At 34.4% G+C, this 17928-nt stretch overlaps 8 protein-coding genes across 8 annotated transcripts; 5 read left to right on the forward strand and 3 right to left on the reverse strand.

Moving 5' to 3' along the window:
- Positions 1-873: 873 nt before the first annotated feature.
- Positions 874-3674, reverse strand: MET16 (phosphoadenylyl-sulfate reductase (thioredoxin); the record flags this gene model as incomplete). Its single annotated transcript, XM_019185360.1, has 2 exons — positions 874-1631; positions 3653-3674. 2 exons carry the CDS (start codon positions 3672-3674, stop codon positions 874-876), a joined length of 780 nt encoding a protein of 259 aa, XP_019041358.1.
- Positions 3675-5039: 1365 nt separating this feature from the next.
- On the forward strand, positions 5040-5840 carry WICANDRAFT_76331 (uncharacterized protein; the record flags this gene model as incomplete). Its single annotated transcript, XM_019184366.1, has 1 exon — positions 5040-5840. One exon carries the CDS (start codon positions 5040-5042, stop codon positions 5838-5840), a length of 801 nt encoding a protein of 266 aa, XP_019041359.1.
- Positions 5841-6385: 545 nt separating this feature from the next.
- On the forward strand, positions 6386-6750 carry WICANDRAFT_60219 (uncharacterized protein; the record flags this gene model as incomplete). The annotated part of the gene is made up of 3 exons (XM_019182955.1): positions 6386-6403; positions 6455-6585; positions 6645-6750. The coding sequence occupies 3 exons, from the start codon at positions 6386-6388 to the stop codon at positions 6748-6750; spliced, it is 255 nt and encodes an 84-aa protein (XP_019041360.1).
- Positions 6751-7753: 1003 nt separating this feature from the next.
- Positions 7754-9511, forward strand: WICANDRAFT_12249 (uncharacterized protein; the record flags this gene model as incomplete). The annotated part of the gene is made up of 1 exon (XM_019180526.1): positions 7754-9511. A coding segment is annotated over one exon (1758 nt), but the record flags the coding sequence as incomplete, so codon positions are not given.
- A 121-nt stretch (positions 9512-9632) lies between these two features.
- Positions 9633-11991, reverse strand: WICANDRAFT_82261 (uncharacterized protein; the record flags this gene model as incomplete). Its single annotated transcript, XM_019185361.1, has 2 exons — positions 9633-9681; positions 9734-11991. The coding sequence occupies 2 exons, from the start codon at positions 11989-11991 to the stop codon at positions 9633-9635; spliced, it is 2307 nt and encodes a 768-aa protein (XP_019041362.1).
- Positions 11992-12818: 827 nt separating this feature from the next.
- Positions 12819-13652, forward strand: PXP2 (Pxp2p; the record flags this gene model as incomplete). Its single annotated transcript, XM_019181288.1, has 2 exons — positions 12819-13001; positions 13158-13652. The coding sequence occupies 2 exons, from the start codon at positions 12819-12821 to the stop codon at positions 13650-13652; spliced, it is 678 nt and encodes a 225-aa protein (XP_019041363.1).
- Positions 13653-13719: 67 nt separating this feature from the next.
- YMR1 (phosphatidylinositol-3-phosphatase YMR1) lies at positions 13720-15932 on the reverse strand (the record flags this gene model as incomplete). The annotated part of the gene is made up of 2 exons (XM_019181217.1): positions 13720-15813; positions 15909-15932. The coding sequence occupies 2 exons, from the start codon at positions 15930-15932 to the stop codon at positions 13720-13722; spliced, it is 2118 nt and encodes a 705-aa protein (XP_019041364.1).
- A 600-nt stretch (positions 15933-16532) lies between these two features.
- On the forward strand, positions 16533-17583 carry MOH1 (Moh1p). The gene is made up of 2 exons (XM_019186103.1): positions 16533-16949; positions 17002-17583. Exons 1-2 carry the CDS (start codon positions 16795-16797, stop codon positions 17189-17191), a joined length of 345 nt encoding a protein of 114 aa, XP_019041365.1. The 5' UTR covers positions 16533-16794; the 3' UTR covers positions 17192-17583.
- Positions 17584-17928: the final 345 nt, after the last annotated feature.

Here is a 17928-nt window from a genome sequence, read left to right on the forward strand (position 1 = left end):
GATGTTCAGTAAGACCTTGTAGACTTGGAAACGGAAGTTGTGTGTTGTTGATTCGATCAAAAGATTTGTTTCGTGTTTGGAGAAAAGGTCCAAATTTTCGCCTTTTTTTTTTTAATTTTTTCTTCTGGAATTTTGCAACTGAAATTTTTGAGCTAAAAATAATTGGAAGGGGGTGTTGGGATGTGCTCTAGGCGGAGGAGGCTCTGCCTAGCTGCTCCCGAGCCACCCGTAACGCTAGGCAGACAGGCAGACTCTCTGCCCATTGCCAGCTGAAACACGCAGGCCCCAGGGGATTTCACATTTCACGAGATGGTGATGAGTTGAGTGTTTGATAGCTCTACTTTAAATCTATATAGTGTCGATGGGTTTTAATGTCATTGAGTTGTTTCAGAGCTACAAAATAATCATGAAAATAGCACTTGCCACTTGATATGATCTCAGAAATGACAGGCACAAAATAAGTCAGATTCTAGATCGCAAGTCCAAGATTTGGTGAACCCGACAGGAGACTATTAATATTCGAATGAAAGCTTTGTTTAATTACAATCTGAGATATGACCCCATTCTTGCTCTTTAAGTTAAGCTATTGGGTCTATTTTTAAACTACAGTCTATATCAATACTTTATTTGGCTGAACTTGGTCTAAAGCGCGAAGGTGAACCAGGCTTAGAGCTAGTTAGCATCATATTGAAGCAGCGAGCACGAGACACGTACAATGATAGACCAGAGAGATAGTACATGTCACAATTCTATATCACTGATACATCTATACAAATGACACCTACGATGGAATCAAACCAAAAAAACCAAGAAACCAGAAACCAGAAACCAAAAAAGCACTATCACCAGGATAAGTATGATTCAATTATTGATTTAAACCTGTTGGCCTTTTAAAAACTTTGCAAACTTACTGGTTTCATGGATACCACATTCCGTCTTTTCTCTACCCTTCCAACGACCAGCTCTTTCATCTTCACCTTCCTTAACTGGTTGTGTTGAATGATAATCACCAACTGATCTATAACCTAAATCTAATAATTCATTATATGGAACATCGTTTTCTTTAATATATTCCAAAACTTGATTAAAACTCCAATTGGCAAAAGGATTAATCTTTATGATTCCTGATTGTTCTTCAATTTCTATAATTGGTAATGAATCTCTTGCACCACCTTGAGATCTTCTTCTACCTGTAAATACAGCACCGACTTCCAATTCTTTATAAGCACGTTGTGAAGGTTCCACTTTTGCTAAGAAATCATATTTTTCTTCATCAACATCCCATAGATTATCACCATATTTCTTAGCAAATTCTAATTCATTTTCACACCCAAAAGGTTTATAAATATTTACTTTATTATTTTGATAACGATTTTGAACTCTTGATACTAGATCTAAAGTTTGTGGGAAATGATGTAATGTATCTATGAATATTAACTCCACTTTGGAACCTTTTGATAATTTTGATAAAATATCAATAGTAACTAATCCTGTTAATCCAAATGCTGTAGTTTGATATAAATTTGGGAATGTTTCAATTGACCATTCAATAATTTCTTGTGGAGTCTTGTTAGATAATGTTTCATTTAAATGGGCTAAATGATCTTCAGATAATATCACTGAATTACCAACTAATGAATAACTCGGTATCTTTGCCTCTTGATGGGTATTAGTTCTTTGACTAGTATGTTCTTTTGTGACGGTCATATTGGATAAAGTGTGAAATATATATGAATCTCGGAATATTTGGAATAAGGAGCTATGTGGTGATTCAACCTTTTCAACTAGATGCTTTAATGAAGAAGGAATTAAAGAAATCTATCTTGATTTCTCATCACGAAAAGATTAAATCCTGATAAACAATCAAATTTTGTCAGTTGTACGTTGTTGTATAGTATTTGTCAACTCGATCACGTGAAACTCTCTAATGGAACGAGTGGCTAATGAAATTTCCAGCCATTAAAAACCAGATCCACTGTGGCTTGGGCCTAAAATCCCAAACCGCCACAGCAGCAAGAGAAAAAATTTTCTTGTGGCGGTTGAGTTTTTGCTTTTTGTGGTTGGGAGTGAGCCCTCGGATTAGATGTCACACGTGATATTGGCCCTCGAAACTTATAATTGTTTGATTTTGCAACGACAACTTGTGAATTACTAGCTAGTACACCTCCAAGAATCAAAAACTATCCAAGCATCATGACCAATTCAGAAGTGGAAAATGTCATTGTTGGTACAAGCTACACGTTAAAGCATCTAATAGAGCTTCTTATAAAAATAGGGGTTCAAGTACATGATTCAGAAGGTACAGATGCTTCAAGAGAAGGTTTATTCAATAATTTGAATTTATCGATAGATGAACTATATAAATTACAACGACCACAAAAGGGCTTAGAACAAGTTCCAATACCACTAGACGTGTTGCAATATATTGAAGATGGTAGAAATCCAGATGTTTATACTAGAGAGTTTGTGGAAGCTACAAAGAAATCGAATCAATATCTAAGAGGGAAAATGTTGGCAATGAGAGATCTTAGAGATACATTGGGGAAAAAGATAAGTGCTGAGTTCCCGGAGTTGACTGAGGTTGTAGATGACATAACAAAGAGAACTGATGGTTGAGATCTATAGAGTTGAGAATTCAAATCCAAAAGCTCAAAGTCCAAAGCTCAAAACTCATAGAGACTTGAAGAAATCCACTCCATCACCATCTGATCCTTATCAGATAAATATAACACTTTTATAACCTCCAGCCACTAATTTTTAATGAATGTTTACGAATTACTCAATTTAATCGAATCTGTAACAATTTCTTGTTCTCGGGCCACATAAAAAAAACTTTCCTATACCAAAAAAAAATTAATCTAAAACGTAAACATTCAAGCTGGTTTAAACCATATGCAAACGAACCCATAACTTGACCATGGGTAAAAAATCACACAAGAAATCACAAGCAGTTGCAGCATTAGAATCCACAACGGCGCCTTTGTTAGAGTTGAAATATGATGCCCCATTATTTGCATTGGCTGCACATCCAACAAAACCAATAATTGCATCAGGTTTAGCAAATGGTTATGTGTTTTTAACAGAATACGATCCAGCAAAATTATCAATCTATCAATATGATACAAAATCAAAGATTGAATCATTATCAAAAGAAGAACGTAAGAAACTTGATAAGAAAAATCAAAAATTTTGGAAAGTTTACATGATTTCTAAAAATACAGAAGATGATGAAAATTCAGGTGTAAAGCAATTATGGAAAACTAAAAGACATAAGGGAAGTGTACGATCTATTTGTTTCAATGCTGAAGGTGATGAAATCTATACAGTTGGTTCGGATAATGTTATTAAAAGAGCAGATTCCTTGACGGGGAAAGTTATTAAAAAATGCGAAATTGATTCAAAAGTTGCAATCACCAAAATATTGAAATCTCAAACCCATCCAATTATAATAACTGGTGATGAAGTTGGTAATGTTCGTGTCTTCAACTTAGATTTAAAGCAAACAAATATTTTACAAAATGTTCATGAAGATGCAATTAATGATATTGTTCAATTAGTTCATAAATCCGCTTATCAATTTTTATCAGTTGGTTCAACTACACTTGCAGTATGGGATGTTCGTAAAGAGAAGGCTAACTTAACTTCTGAAAACCAAGAAGATGAAATGTTATCATGTGGGTTTGTTGATCCAACTAAAGGTGATACATTAATTTGTGGTATGGGTGAAGGTATAGTTACAATTTGGAAACATGAAAAAAATCATTTTTCTGATCAATTATCTCGTGTTAAAGTTGCTAAAGATGAAAGTATAGATTCTGTTATCAGTACTTTACAAAATGATGATTGTATTTGGTGTGGTTCCTCAGATGGTGTTGTTAGTAAAGTTAATGCTAAAAGAGGTCAAGTCTTGGAAACTAGGGTTCATAGTTCAATTGATGAAGTTTCATTTTTGGAAATTGATTATGAGTATAGATTGATTAGTGCAGGTATGGATAAATTGAAATTGTGGAATAATGATGAAGAAGAAGATGATGAAGAGGATGAAGAGGAGGACTTTAGTGACTCTTCAGATGAAGGTGAAGATGATGAATTCAATGGGTTCAGTGATAAAGAAGAAAAGAACGAAGAGGATGAAGATAGTGATGCTTGGGAAGATTTAGGCCCTGCAAGTGAATCAGAAGAAAAAGAAGAGGAAGAAGAAGAAGCACCAAAACCAAAACAATCAAAGAAACATAAAGAGAAAAAGGAGGAAGATGATGAAGATGAAGCCCCAGTTTCAAAAAAGAACAAGAAACAAAAATTGTCTACAAAGCAATTGCGTAATTTGCAAAAGCATGAGCATGGTATCCGTAGATTTGATGATTTATAGATGTATAGTCATATCTATTTGAGTGATGTATGGGTAAATTACTTTAAAGCACTTTTGTAGTACCATTGACCAGTTCAAATTGATCAAATCTAACGAAAAGCGAAAGCATAATTGTGGAGGCTCATAAATCCGTGAACTCAACAGATCAATACATCAAACGAGCCAAACTGGTGAAACCAGCTTCATCTTGTGAGAATAGGTCGAGGTTTTCATTGTTTGTCTATATTTGAATCTTCCACTTCAATAAGTCTTTATCTACAGTGATGAAACGCCCAGTGAAACCTTCATTTGTGGTTTCGTTCTATCCGGAATGGCTCAGAATGTGTCTGATAGAATTGGTTTCAAGAGTTCAATCCAAAACCACAGCAATGTTTATTCCGTGATAATTCTGCAATAGACGACTAATCAAGTTTATCATACCCAAACCCATTCACATTGTAACCGATTTGGGGTAGCATTTGAACTAGATCTGAACAAGTTTTGAAATTTTAATCAAGTTTTTTTTTTCTCGCCAGGCAGGAGCGTTTTAATTTTTTACTTTGCGTCGCTTTCAATCATCAAGAAACTTCAAAGAGAAAAGTACAATTCATACACAACTACTTGAAAATTTTTATAATTGAGTTTATTGAATTGTTTTGAGGAATTATTTGATATATTGGACTTTTAAAATATGAGTAAAACTGAAACAGCCATGAAACAAACCAAATATATCAAGTTCAGTTATAGGTCTCCTACTAAAAGGAAAGGTATTAAGCAAGAAAATGATGGGATGGAGAGTATCCCTAGAATTATAACGAGTCAAGAGGATGAACATTCGCCAACTAGAGTGAAAAGGGAAAGAGAAGAGGATGAAGATGAAGGAACAAACACTTTACAACAACAAGCTAAAGAAGGTTATGTTCGAGTCGATGATGATTATTATTCCAAGCTTGATAAGAACCAATACCCGTTTAGTTCGAAATATATCCCAATGAAACCAGCCTCTGAAGATGAAGGATCACAATCTCCAATCCTAAACAATCCATCTATATTATTACATCAAATGGATAATTACAAAACAGTTAGCGCTGAAAGTGAACAACAATGGGGTCAAGTATCTCACCAAGTTGTTGACTCGTTAAGGGTATGGAGGAAACTATACAAGATCTTGGATAACAAAAAGAGACAACTTAAAAAGGCTCAATGTAAGAAGAATTCAAGTAGCACTGGCTTTAAGAATGGTGGTGTTGACGGTGGTTTAAATGGTGGAGGACTTTCCAACAATTCGTCAAATGACAGTAGTAATGGGAATGAAGAGAGTGAGGACCAAGTCTCAAGTGATAACAGTAATGGGAGAGCTACGAAGAGAAGAAAGCTGTCTGGAGGACAACAGCAAGGGGAGGATACACAGCAGTTAGTTGGTGGTGAAGCTCTTGGGAACGGGTATTCCTCGAATGAGCGCAAGACCAGATCGACGAGATCCAGTAGATGAAGAGGAACCAAGGAGTCGTGATTTCTGATACGAATGAATGTTTTACATGTTTCTATTGGGGGTTAGTAGTCATTTCGAGCACTCTCCAGCTCCTTTCTCGAGCAAAACAGCCTTTGGTTGTCGAGTCTTGAGCACCTTGTAGCGGTATGCACCAGATGCATCGTTCTCTGATTTTAGATCACCGCGAAAGGAAAAAGAAAAGAGACTGGCACAAATCAGAGCTGGTTTCGCCTGGGTTTTGGGTACGTTAGTTGTATGAATATGGTATTCTGATGAGTTTTATAGCTCTTATTGATTAATCCAGTCCATCTTTGATACTTGACCCTGCTGGTCCCTTTCCAATCCACTTGCTCCCTGGGAACTGCAATTAAGGTACAAAAACTTCTCAATAAACTCACAATCACAAAACGCATTCGCGAAATATTAAGGTCACGTGCATACAGGTTTACCCGCAAATTGGCCCTATTGAAATTAAGGAAACAGCCAAATTAAAGTGAGAAGGTATTAATCAACATCAAGTCAATCAAAGCTACCCAATTGTCATAATGAAAGCTGTTGTATCTGTGAGTATAGGTTAACTAGTCCTTTGTCAAATCATACTAACATTTTATTAGCCTGGTAAAGCTTGGTTCTGTACCGTCTTGTCTGCATTCGGTGTCGTTATATTATCATTCATAGGTTATCTATTTAGTATAAACCATGAAAGTATGATGGGATCAGTCAACGATCCTGAAGATGGTAAAGCGTAAGTTGATGATGGAGGTGATTGGCCTGGAAGAAATGTACTAACTCAATGTCAAATAGTGTCGCTCATACTGTCTTCATAGCTGCTCTGGTTTATCTTGGTTTCTTTGTCTTTTGTGGTTCACAAATATTGGTTTACAAGAGACAATCACGTATATCTCTGTGAGGGAATGAATTAGTATTTGGGTTCTTTTTGAAGTTGATCTTTGAAGTAACTAAAACGTTTGTACATTAGGGGGGCCTATTTGAATAGAGAATATTATTCAGATGCTATTGCATTAATAAAAATGAAGGTGGTCAATATGAAAGAGATTCTAGATGCTTAACTGTGTCAATTTTGTAGTAAAAGAGTGTTGTTTGTTGTGAATTTGAGAGTTGTCATGATGGTTTCAATTGTTGTTTCATTTAACTAGAATCGTCACATAAAATGACTCTGATTGGACATTCTTTCAATGGGTAACCAGCACATTGGCTTCAATATTCACCTTATTCAATCACTGTGTTATAGAGCACCGTCTAACTCTTCCTAATTCACTCGAAATTCTCTATGCCAATCACCGATGAAATCACCCAATATTCACCCGTATAATCTCCAAGGAAAACGAAAACCCTTGGAAACACGTAAAACGTTTCTTGTCATACATATGGCTACTTGTCAAAAATGCCTAAAATGCCACTAATTTTGTATTAAAATTGTTGAATTTTGGTGCTTTTGGTGCCCATGTACACCCGTTTTATCGTGCCCATCAGCAAAAAAAAATCTCAACTGATGGAAAAGATAAAAAAAATCAAGCAAAAAGTCAGGTACAAAGTAGAGGAAACCGTGTTGGAAACCGTTCACATGTTTGGTTTAAATATCACCTAAAGCCCATCATTTATTTATTCAAGTCTATATCTATTGGTTTCGTATCACAAGGAAAACGCGTTCGCTGCTAAATATTCACGTCTTTCACTTTGACAGGTTCCAACGTATCACCATCATGATAAGAGCATATAGCAAAAAGTTGAGATCCATTGCATCCACCTCATCACTTCGCCGATATTCAAAGCATACAACTGGACCACAGGGTGTCTATGGTAGACTACCTATTCCAAACCATTTTTACAACTATGATATCCCTTTATCTTCAGAAGAATATCAATCATCCCCACAACAAAGCATCAACACTTCAATATCAGTCACTGATCCTTTAGTGATTTATCAAAACTATGTATCAAGAGGAGTCTTGAAACCAGATGCTGCACAATTAAGAGCTGCTGTGGAATTCCAAAAACTATACTATAGAGTGAAAGATTATGTTCCTCCAGAAGATGTTCAAATCAGAATACGTCAGTTAGTACGAGAAATTGAAGCAAGACATGCAAATAACAATACGAACTATACACCAAGCTGGTATAAGCCAAGTGTTACAAAGTCAAGGGATTTGATCAAAGTACTTACAGATGAAGAAGAATTGACAAATTTCCCATCTCCTCATGGGTTTTTATTAAATGGGGAAGTTGGTTGTGGTAAATCAATGTTGATGGATATTTTTGCAAATTCTTTACCTCATGAATCTAAATGTCGTTGGCATTATTCGAACTTCATGCTTTGGGTATATAATGGAATTCATTTAATTTATCAAAGAAGAGCTCAAAATTCAAATCATACAAGACATTCAATGATTTCTTTGGAGAACGAATTCATATTGTTCGAAATTGCCCAGAAAATGATTAGAAAAAACACTGTGCTGTTGTTAGATGAATTCATGCTACCTGATTTAGCTGCTGCCAAAATTGTCAAGTTGTTATTCACTTATTTTTTCAGACTTGGTGGTGTTTTGGTTGCTACATCAAATAGATTACCTGAAGACCTTTATGCAACAGATTTTAGAAAGAAAGAATTTAGATCATTTCTAAGAGTCCTTGAAGCAAGATGTTATTCCTTGGATATGAATTCTGAAAATGATTATCGGGCAATATTAATGGAGGAATCAAATGAGAAGAATTGTAAATCATATTTGATTTCAAAGGATTCATTAACCCATGAACAAGATTGGTTGGATTTATTGAGCACTGAAATTGATTCATTTGATCTATCAAAAGGTGACGAACAAAAAATAACAGTTTATGGTAGGGAATTAACAATACCATGGCACAATAATGGCGTTGTCAAATTTGATTTCAATGATATTTGTAAAGGTCTTTATGGACCAGGTGATTACATCTCATTAGCTTCAAACTATCACACTTTCATCATTGATAATGTTCCAGTGTTGAAAGTGAGCATGAAGAATGAAGCAAGAAGGTTCATCACATTATTAGATGCCCTCTATGAATCCAAATGTAAATTGTTCCTAAGAACCCAAGTTTCTCCAGATTCATTATTTTTCCCAGATACTTCATCAAAAGAAGAACAAGAAGAAGCAAATAGAATAAAAGTTCAAGATGAGGAAATGTTTTCCAAGACCCAAATTGCACTAACTGCACCTTATCGACCAAATGTTTCTTATTATGACGATGAAAAAATCGTTTATAATGAAACTGAAACAGCGAAAGTTGTTAAAAACTTTGACCTAAGTTCTACAAATTTCACAGATCGGAAGGCTTTCACTGGTGAAGATGAAAAATTTGCATACAAGAGAGCTGTTAGTCGTATGAAAGAAATGACAGGCTCATTACACTGGAGATTAGAAGGTAAATGGACACCAGTTGATAAATCAATGAGACCTTGGGAACGCTTGAAATCTGAACAGTTGAATGATGCTAATATAGAATTTGAAGCTATGGATAATGAACATAATGTTGTTACTGGTAGAGTTGTTCATAATGCTAGTGGAGTTTTAGCACCTGTTTTCAATGTTGTTCATTTTTGGTCAATGGGGTTATGGGGTAAAGGTAATAGACTGAAAGATGATATTGCAAGAAAATGGATTAAAGGTAATCAGCTTTAAATTTACAAAACAGTTGTTTATGATATTTATGACTATGCAAACTTGTTTATATTAAATTGTTCCCTTTCGTAACAAATATTGATAGCTTCTCTATATGCAATGGAAACACAAAATTTCATTTTTTTCCTGGACGTATAACAAAATGGTAATCTGATTTAGCAATACTGTTCTAAAGTTAGTAAGGGTTTCCTTCAAAAGGTTAATATCAATACATACAATTTCTTAGCATACCCTTCATCGCTAATAACAGCAGTTAGTATATCATCTGAATATCTATAGCCATGTAAATGTTTCAAGGCTTTAATAAGTCCAATTTTCCTTTGGAACTCAATAAGCGCTTCACGATGTACACTATTGACATGGATATCAACAACATTGACCTTCAAAGTAGCCAGTCTTAATAAAACGTCATCAATAAACCTCGATAAAAGCAGCTCAGAATTAGGTATCATTCTTAATATTAAAAACTTCGAAGTGGCATCAGCAATTTTGAAATCATGGTCTTTAGAAAACTCTTCATAAACACCTTCATGATCATTGCCATCATCATCATCAGAATCTTGCAGATCAATATATTCTTCATGATCACGAATTTCCACCACGTCATTATTGTTTTTCCTCGTTCTAGGTCTATGATCTTCTTCAATTAACTCATCTTCGGTATATGAATCGTCGTCATCGTTATCAACTTCTTGGTCAGCGTCTTCTTCATCAGTATCAATCACTTGTGATTCAGGAGCACCCTGGGTTGGCGATTTTGAAGTTGGAGTTTCATGCATATATTCAACATCCGAAGTGTTCTCTTTTTCATCCATAGCAACATCATTTTCATTTTCATTTTCATTTTCATTATCTGAGAGTATATGATGATGGTTGTCTTCAACTTTTGAAATCGGTTCTAGATCCTGTCTCACATATTGTGATGAGCTTAATATTGGAGAGTGTGACATAACAATTTCATCATCCTCTTCTTCATCATCTTCTTCTTTATTTCGAACTATCTGATATCTCTGATCAAGCATTATATCTTCCTCATCATTATCTTTGATTGCTTCAATCAATTCTTCATTAGAAATTTGTGATGGTTTCTTAGATAGCACTTCTTCAATTCTCCTCATCTTGCTTGGTGACTTACTACTCGCCGCATCTTCCTCATCACTTGATATCACATGGATATCTTTTGAAGCATCACTATTTCTACTAAATGATTTTCTGGGACTTCTGACTCTTCTCTGTTTGTTTGGATGATGTAGAATATGTGATGATGTTGTTTGTTGTGTTCTTATTGGATGAATAACTTGTTCAAATTCTTCATCAGATGAAGAGCTTTCGTCAATTGGAATCAACGTCATAAGTTCAGTCTCTAATGGAATTTCTAGAAACAACCTTCCACTCTTAACAATTGAATCATATTTGTTTTTAATACCGCTCAACCCAGCTTCATTGACATTTAACACATAACAATCCTCCTCTGTAGAAACATCAACATCACCAAAAACCCTAAAAAGCTTTGAAACATCTTCAGGCTTAAATTTCAACTTATTTTTACTCTTGTTTTTGAAAATAGCATTTATGTAAACTTTTGAAGGTTCTTTAACATAAATATCTTGACAAGTTGTGTACCTTTTGTTATAAATGTGATAATTCAAGGCAATACTTGGGTCAATTCTTAATATAAACAACAAGTAATCTTCACCATTTTTGAGGAGTTTAACATATTCCGTATTTGCATCATTTTTAGTCCGTTCTTGTACTTCTGAAACATAATCAAAACTTTTGTTTTCAACAATAACCCATCTATTATGAGTTTTTCTGTCAAATGCAATAACTGACTTTTTGAGAGCTGGGACCATGGGTTGCGGTTGTTGTGATGATAATGGAGGATGTGGTGGTGGTTGGACCTGCCGTATATTAGGACCTGTTGGGATTGAAGAAAGATCATAAGCTGAGTTTGAGTTGAAATTAGGATGGATTTCATTTCTCATAATGTAATTTTTTGGCTGAGTAGGCGTAACAACACTTTGTCTGTTGTTTCTATTAACACTTTGATAGCTTTGTATGCTATGAGGACGTTGAGGAGAATGAATATTTGGGTAATAGCTTCGACTTTCATTATCCACCCAAATTGACATTGAAGATGATGCAGAGGTTGGGAATTGATTGGGACTATGGAAAACATTTGCTGATATTTGTTCAATATCATCACCTTGTGAATTATGAAAGATCTGTACTGGTGTATGGTGATGATTTGGTTGATTGAACTGAGGATAATTGACATATGATGGATGATGCTGAGTAAATTGGTGATGCTGAAGCTGTTGAATATCGTTGTTATTATTCTCTGGGTAATACAAGTCTCTGTTTGGAGTCCTCTGTGAATTATTGGGAGGCACATAGCTGAACCTACTAGCCAGACTTGAACTTTGGCCATTGTAAAGGTGATCTGGCATTGAGTGATCAGGGGCGTTATTCATCTTGTTGACCAGCGCAAAACCGTCAACAGCACCCTCAATCCAAGTTCAATGAGCAGTGATATAGCGTAGCAACTGGAATAACCTTTGGACCTAATGAGCCGTTACCAAATTGAGAGCTCAAAGCGGTTTGATTCTTGTTGTCTTTATGAGCATTTACTCTTCAAAATTCCAAAAGGGCAAAAAACCTGATTAATGTCCCGATTAGGTAATTCTCTGTTTTGGGTGACACTTTAAATGAGCATTAAATGACACAGAAATTTAATGGTTTAAAATGGTTAAAATCATCTTAATCAGTCTAAATGCCCTTTCCCAATCATCTCATCTCTTTAAATATGAGTTTTCCGATATTATAAACATATCTCACGTGACCGTGTCCCTTAACTTTCCTTAACTATGTAACCTGCCGCTTTCCCCCATACTAAAAGCGATTTTCCCAAAAAAACCCAACCACTTGACCCAAAACTCAACCAGAAGACCTGAATTTGATGGGCTCCATGTCACATATTTAAACAGAAGTTTTACCTTAAAATTGAATAATTATCCAACCCATATAACACAACCTACATATTCTTCACTTATAACTGTGAATTTTCTCTTTTGGCCTTTTGGTGGTTCTCACTTCAGTTAATACCCGATCGTATCGATCCGATAACCAAAAAACCACAATAAACTACATTGATCCCCGAGGATAAATGATTAACTTTTGAAGTTACCAAACAATATAAAAAGCCCAATAATTATCCCATATGAACAAGAGACAATCATTATTGAAAAGAATACGATCAAAATCACCACTTAGATCATCCTCTTCATATTCTAAACGCAAAATGGTTTTAACTCCACAAAGATTAGTCCAACTATCCAAATATCCATTATTGAAAAATTCATGGTATTTTATCGCTGCTGCTACATTTTCAGTGTGTAATCAACCTAATGAAGTTGCTAGATTGGTCCATTATGCTTTAAAACAATCACAATATGAATCATCAAACAAGTCAATTATTGATCCTGTTCAATTGGCTCAAGATGCTATTGATAGAGCAGAATTAATCAAGAAATTGAATCATGAGGGAGCTATAAATGATCCAAATTATCAAAACCCGGAAAACTTGTTTTCAATTGATCCAAAGCAAAATCTTCAAACTCAATTCCATATAGCTCAAAAGACAAGAGAATCAATTTTGAAAAGTTTAGCATTAGGTGGTATTCCAAAAGCAATAAACACAATGATGTACCTTAAAAATGCAACCCCAGTTTCATTACAAGATAGTAAACCAAATAGAGATTTTGATTCTTCCAAAACTGATCAAGTAAGAGAACGTGGTATAGAATTTTGGCATCATGTTTATGGGAAAGTTAGTAACAGAATTATAAATCAAATGAATACTGCATATCCGGATCTTTGGGAGTATGCTAAGAATCACATATATTCACCATTATTATCATATAGTGATATCTTAACTCCAAAGGAAACAAGTCTTGTTATTATTGGTTGTTTAGTTCCACAAGATGTTAATCCTCAATTGAAAGGTCATTTGAAAGGTGCATTAAATAATGGAGCTACCCCTGAGGAGGTGGAACAAGCTAGGCAATTGGCTTTGAGTATTAGTGAATGGTGTGATATTAAATGGAAAGAAGATGTTGCTAAATTGAAGTTATAATTTACATAATAAATACATTTTGATATTCAGAAGGACGTAAGAATGCACATGTGTATAATATATAATTCTAACTAATACTCATCTTTTCCATCATTTTATGAGGAGATCTAATATCATTGATACCGTTTCTTGTTTTTAATTCGTTTTCGTTTTCGTCATCATCATCATCGTTATCATCATTGTTATAATTTGCATTGACTTTATGAATTGAAGGAGGTGGTGGGGTTAATGCAAATACTTTTGACTTGGATAAAGTTTCCTCTTTATTGTTTACCTTTGTACCTGCTGATTCGGGAATTGGTTGGATTATTGGATGTTGTTGTTCGGGACTTTTCAAACCACTATTTTGTAACTCTAGTCCTGAATTCCCATTTTCAACATTTTCCTCATTATGGCTATCACCATTCATTTCTTCATCACTTCTCCCATATAATTGCCACCACCAAACTAAAGATTTATAATTTGGACTTAACCAATCAAATTGATCTGTTGGTTCAACATATTGTTTATTTGTAAATTCGTGTTTCCTTGAAAGGAAATAATCCCAAACACTTCTTGTTTTGTCAAAAACTTTATTTGTAACTCTTTCATATTCATTATCGAAAAGGAAATTACCATATTGGCAAGAATATAAATGATAGATCAATCTTCTCAAGAATCTTTCATTGAATTCAAATTTATTTGGAAATTGGATAATCAATTGATAAATTGAGTCTAAAAATTGATGGAAAATTGGTGATGTAAATTTCAAATGTTTCTTCTTTTTGAAATGATTTGATACTGATTTGAAAGCTAATGAGGCTTGATTATTATTTGAACCATTTGATTCATCATGGAAAATGGATTCCGAGCTTAAATGACCAGAACGCTCATTAAATCTATGACCAAATGATAACCAATCCTTTTCAATTAATGTTATAAACCCTTGGATTGATCTATAATACGGATCAATACAAACTTGAATTAATGAAGAAATTTGTGAAGTTCTATCCCAACCATCTGAACAATGAATTAAAATATTTGAATTGTTTAAAATCATAGACTTGACTAATTTTTCAGTTGATATCAATAAAATTGAAATATATTTTAACCAATTCGTCTTTTTCAATGATGATTTATTAATTGGTGGTTTATTTAAATCACCACTTTTCAAAATATCAATCAATTTATTTAGTGAATCTCTCATTACATGAATATTATCAATACCCAAATACAATTTCTCACAGTTTGGATAATTATCCATATTTTCGGATCCTGCACCTAAAGCTGTTTGTGCCATTGCATTGGTTGTTGGTCTTGCATCAACAATCAAATTTTTCGGATTCCCATTATCATTATTTGAACTTGATTTGAAAATCTCATCAACTAATTTTTCATCTTGAATTGATCTTGTTTGCTTTAACCCTAATAAAGGTTGAGAGCATCGTGTTATTGAACATCCATTCTTTTTATAATAATAAGTTAATGCTGGTATTCTTTGTTTTGATCTATATTTTGATGCATGAGTTAAAACACTATCTGATATGGTTTTGGGGACCACGATTGTACTCGGATAAGTATCACTGAAGTTGTAATTATTGTTCACATTTGATATTCTCCAATTTGAACTTGACTGTTCCACAATTTGTGAATCATTATCAAATATTAAACCTTGCCTCTGAAACTCTTTTATTGGATCATAAATTTTCCAGGTGTTTAGAAGTTTTTCAATCGAATTGGGTTGATAAATGAATGCATAAAGTTGGTTCAATTCACCAAGACAAGTTAGTTTCATTATTGATTCAAATACATCAAAACATTTGGATTCATTTTCAAAGTCAAACGAAAGGAAATTGAAATCTTTACAATTGATCTTTAATGTGGATAACTTGAAGAGATTCAACTCTTTACCCCTTTGGTTGAACAGCTTTGGTAAGCTCTTAATTATTTTAGATTGAATTTCATTGCCTTCATTATCATTTATATCAACATTAATATCAATCAAATTCAAAAGCGCTGACCCCTTTTTCCTTTCAACTGATGAAATCATTGGATAACAAAGCCATAGCTCCCGCAGCTCATTTGGACGAGGATTAGTGACTGTGAATATAAGGTGATGAGTGGTTAGATGTAGTGAACCATGTATGATATAACCTCTTTTATGAAGTAAAACATCATCAACCTGTCATAAAAAGAATTGTTAGCAAATCGAAAAGGATCTAATCAGAAGCAAAATAAAAACAGTTCAACATGATAACTCTTGAACTCAAGACATACTCTCGCCACCTTGATGTATTCCATGATGTGGCTAATCGATTTGAGATTCTTTCCAGAATTATTGGGCACGATTCAATTAAAAACACCGACTATGATTATCATTGTTGTTACAAATCTCCAGTAAAAATGTCCAGAACCGAGCACTTTTCCACGTGATCGCGAATTTTACTTGTAATACGAGGGTCATCTGCAATATTTCCGTTTTGGGAAGTCTACGCATCCAATTTGTAATATCAGCTGCACGTTACTTTGGTGACACAAAAAAGTTGAAACTGATATAAGTGTTGGGATACGGTGGATACGGTGTTGTAATAGGTGGAGGAAAGTATGGAAGGATCCTTGTTTTATGTTTTGTGTTTAGTGCTTGGACAGGTTTCATGTTTGCTCATATTACAGTCAAGCTAGCCCATTTCTTTATTTCTCTTTGTGTCTAGATTCTGATACAAATATGTATCAATCCGGTTGGCTATTTTAGTCAAGCCGTTAAAGGTAATTCCACGTCTTTTAGAAATGAACCTTTCATAAAGCAAGAATGAAGTGGTCAATTGAGCTCTTTGTTTAATTGAATGAGCCTGGTCTGGATTATCTCTATACTAGACAATTCCTATATTCAACTTGATTTGACTGTCCTCCTTTCTGGCTGCCCACTTTTAGTCATTTCGTCGTTGCATTTGTTCATAATTTGGTACGTCTCGAAAGTGTCTGATTAGGAAATATTCCTTTTTAATAAGCTGTGTAGATTCAAGCATTTCTGATTATAATTGACTGATTGGTTAATCGTATAAAAACCACTCGCAATCCTAGTGCATCAACTTAACCTTCACCTTCACCTTCAACAACATCTTTAACCAAACATCAATTACAACAACTACGCAACGTGATCACCATGGGGTTACGCTATTCAACTCATATCGACTCTGATGGGAAAACAGCCATCACATATGGCTGTTGCTATTGCAGAACCCACCTTTCATCCTCCAGCCTAATCATGTCAAAGGACTATAGAGGCAGAACTGGTGATGCTTTCCTTATGGAAAAAGTGTAAGTTCATGATCATTAGCCGCCAAATGGTATCACTAACTCAGCTTCCTAGCGTCAACATCGTTCAAGGTACAAAGCAATTACGTGATATGATGACTGGTAAATATTTGGTTAGTGATATCCGCTGTCACCAATGTGGTAACCTTGTTGGTTGGAAGTACCATCATAGTGAAGTCAAGAACCAGAAGTATAAGGAAGGGAAATACATTCTTGAACTTCAGACTATAGTGAGATGTAAATGAAATTGTTCATTTATCTCTCAAATCATTTGACTATTATATATTAATAGTCAATTTCAAGCTTAGGCTCATGATCTTCAATTCTTCATCAATTATCGATGGTTTTTATCATTTTTTTACATTTATATTATAGGTTTTTTATTCATTAATGGTTATGGTGGTTATGGCGGTTATTATGGTTTCATGGTTTTAATTATATGGTTTTCTAGAATATTACAACAAATATGGTCAATGATTTTTCTATTTAAACGGCGGCACACTATTCAAATTAGTTACTTTAAACTAATAAGGATCTTTTAGGCAAGGTCTTTATCGTTCAAAGTGTTTTGGATTGTGGGTATTCATCTGTTGTCGTCACTCTGGCCTAGATGGAGTTAGCGTTTATTGTATACCCCTTTTATATATAGTGCTACAGTACACGAAAAATTAAACAAATTAGACATGATATAGATCTTTAAAGTTCTATTTAAACACGCATTTGAGATTACTGTCTTTTCTCAATCTCCTAGCCAGATGATTTCAAAATATTTCAATTGTCAATCTGGAACTAGTAGAAAGATGAAATAAAACAAATCACGGTGTCCATAGACCATGATAATCAGGCTGGCACTTTATGAGTAGAGCTGACATGCCAAATTCGCAGAAAGTTCCTAACTCAAATTAATTACTGGACGTGTAAAGTTTAAAATGGTGAAAGAATTGTAGTGAAAGAAAAATGTTATACCTATATTTCAAAAGCC

This window comes from Wickerhamomyces anomalus (genome assembly GCF_001661255.1).
Source record: "Wickerhamomyces anomalus NRRL Y-366-8 unplaced genomic scaffold WICANscaffold_1, whole genome shotgun sequence".
Classification (NCBI taxonomy): domain Eukaryota; kingdom Fungi; phylum Ascomycota; class Saccharomycetes; order Phaffomycetales; family Wickerhamomycetaceae; genus Hansenula; species Hansenula anomala.

Coding starts and splice junctions, on each gene's coding strand:
- MOH1 (XM_019186103.1), top strand. CDS start 16,795: ATGGGGTTACGCTATTCAACTCATATCGACTCTGATGGGAAAACAGCC. Junction 16,950..17,001: donor GCTTTCCTTATGGAAAAAGT/GTAAGTTCATGA, acceptor TCAGCTTCCTAG/CGTCAACATCGTTCAAGGTA.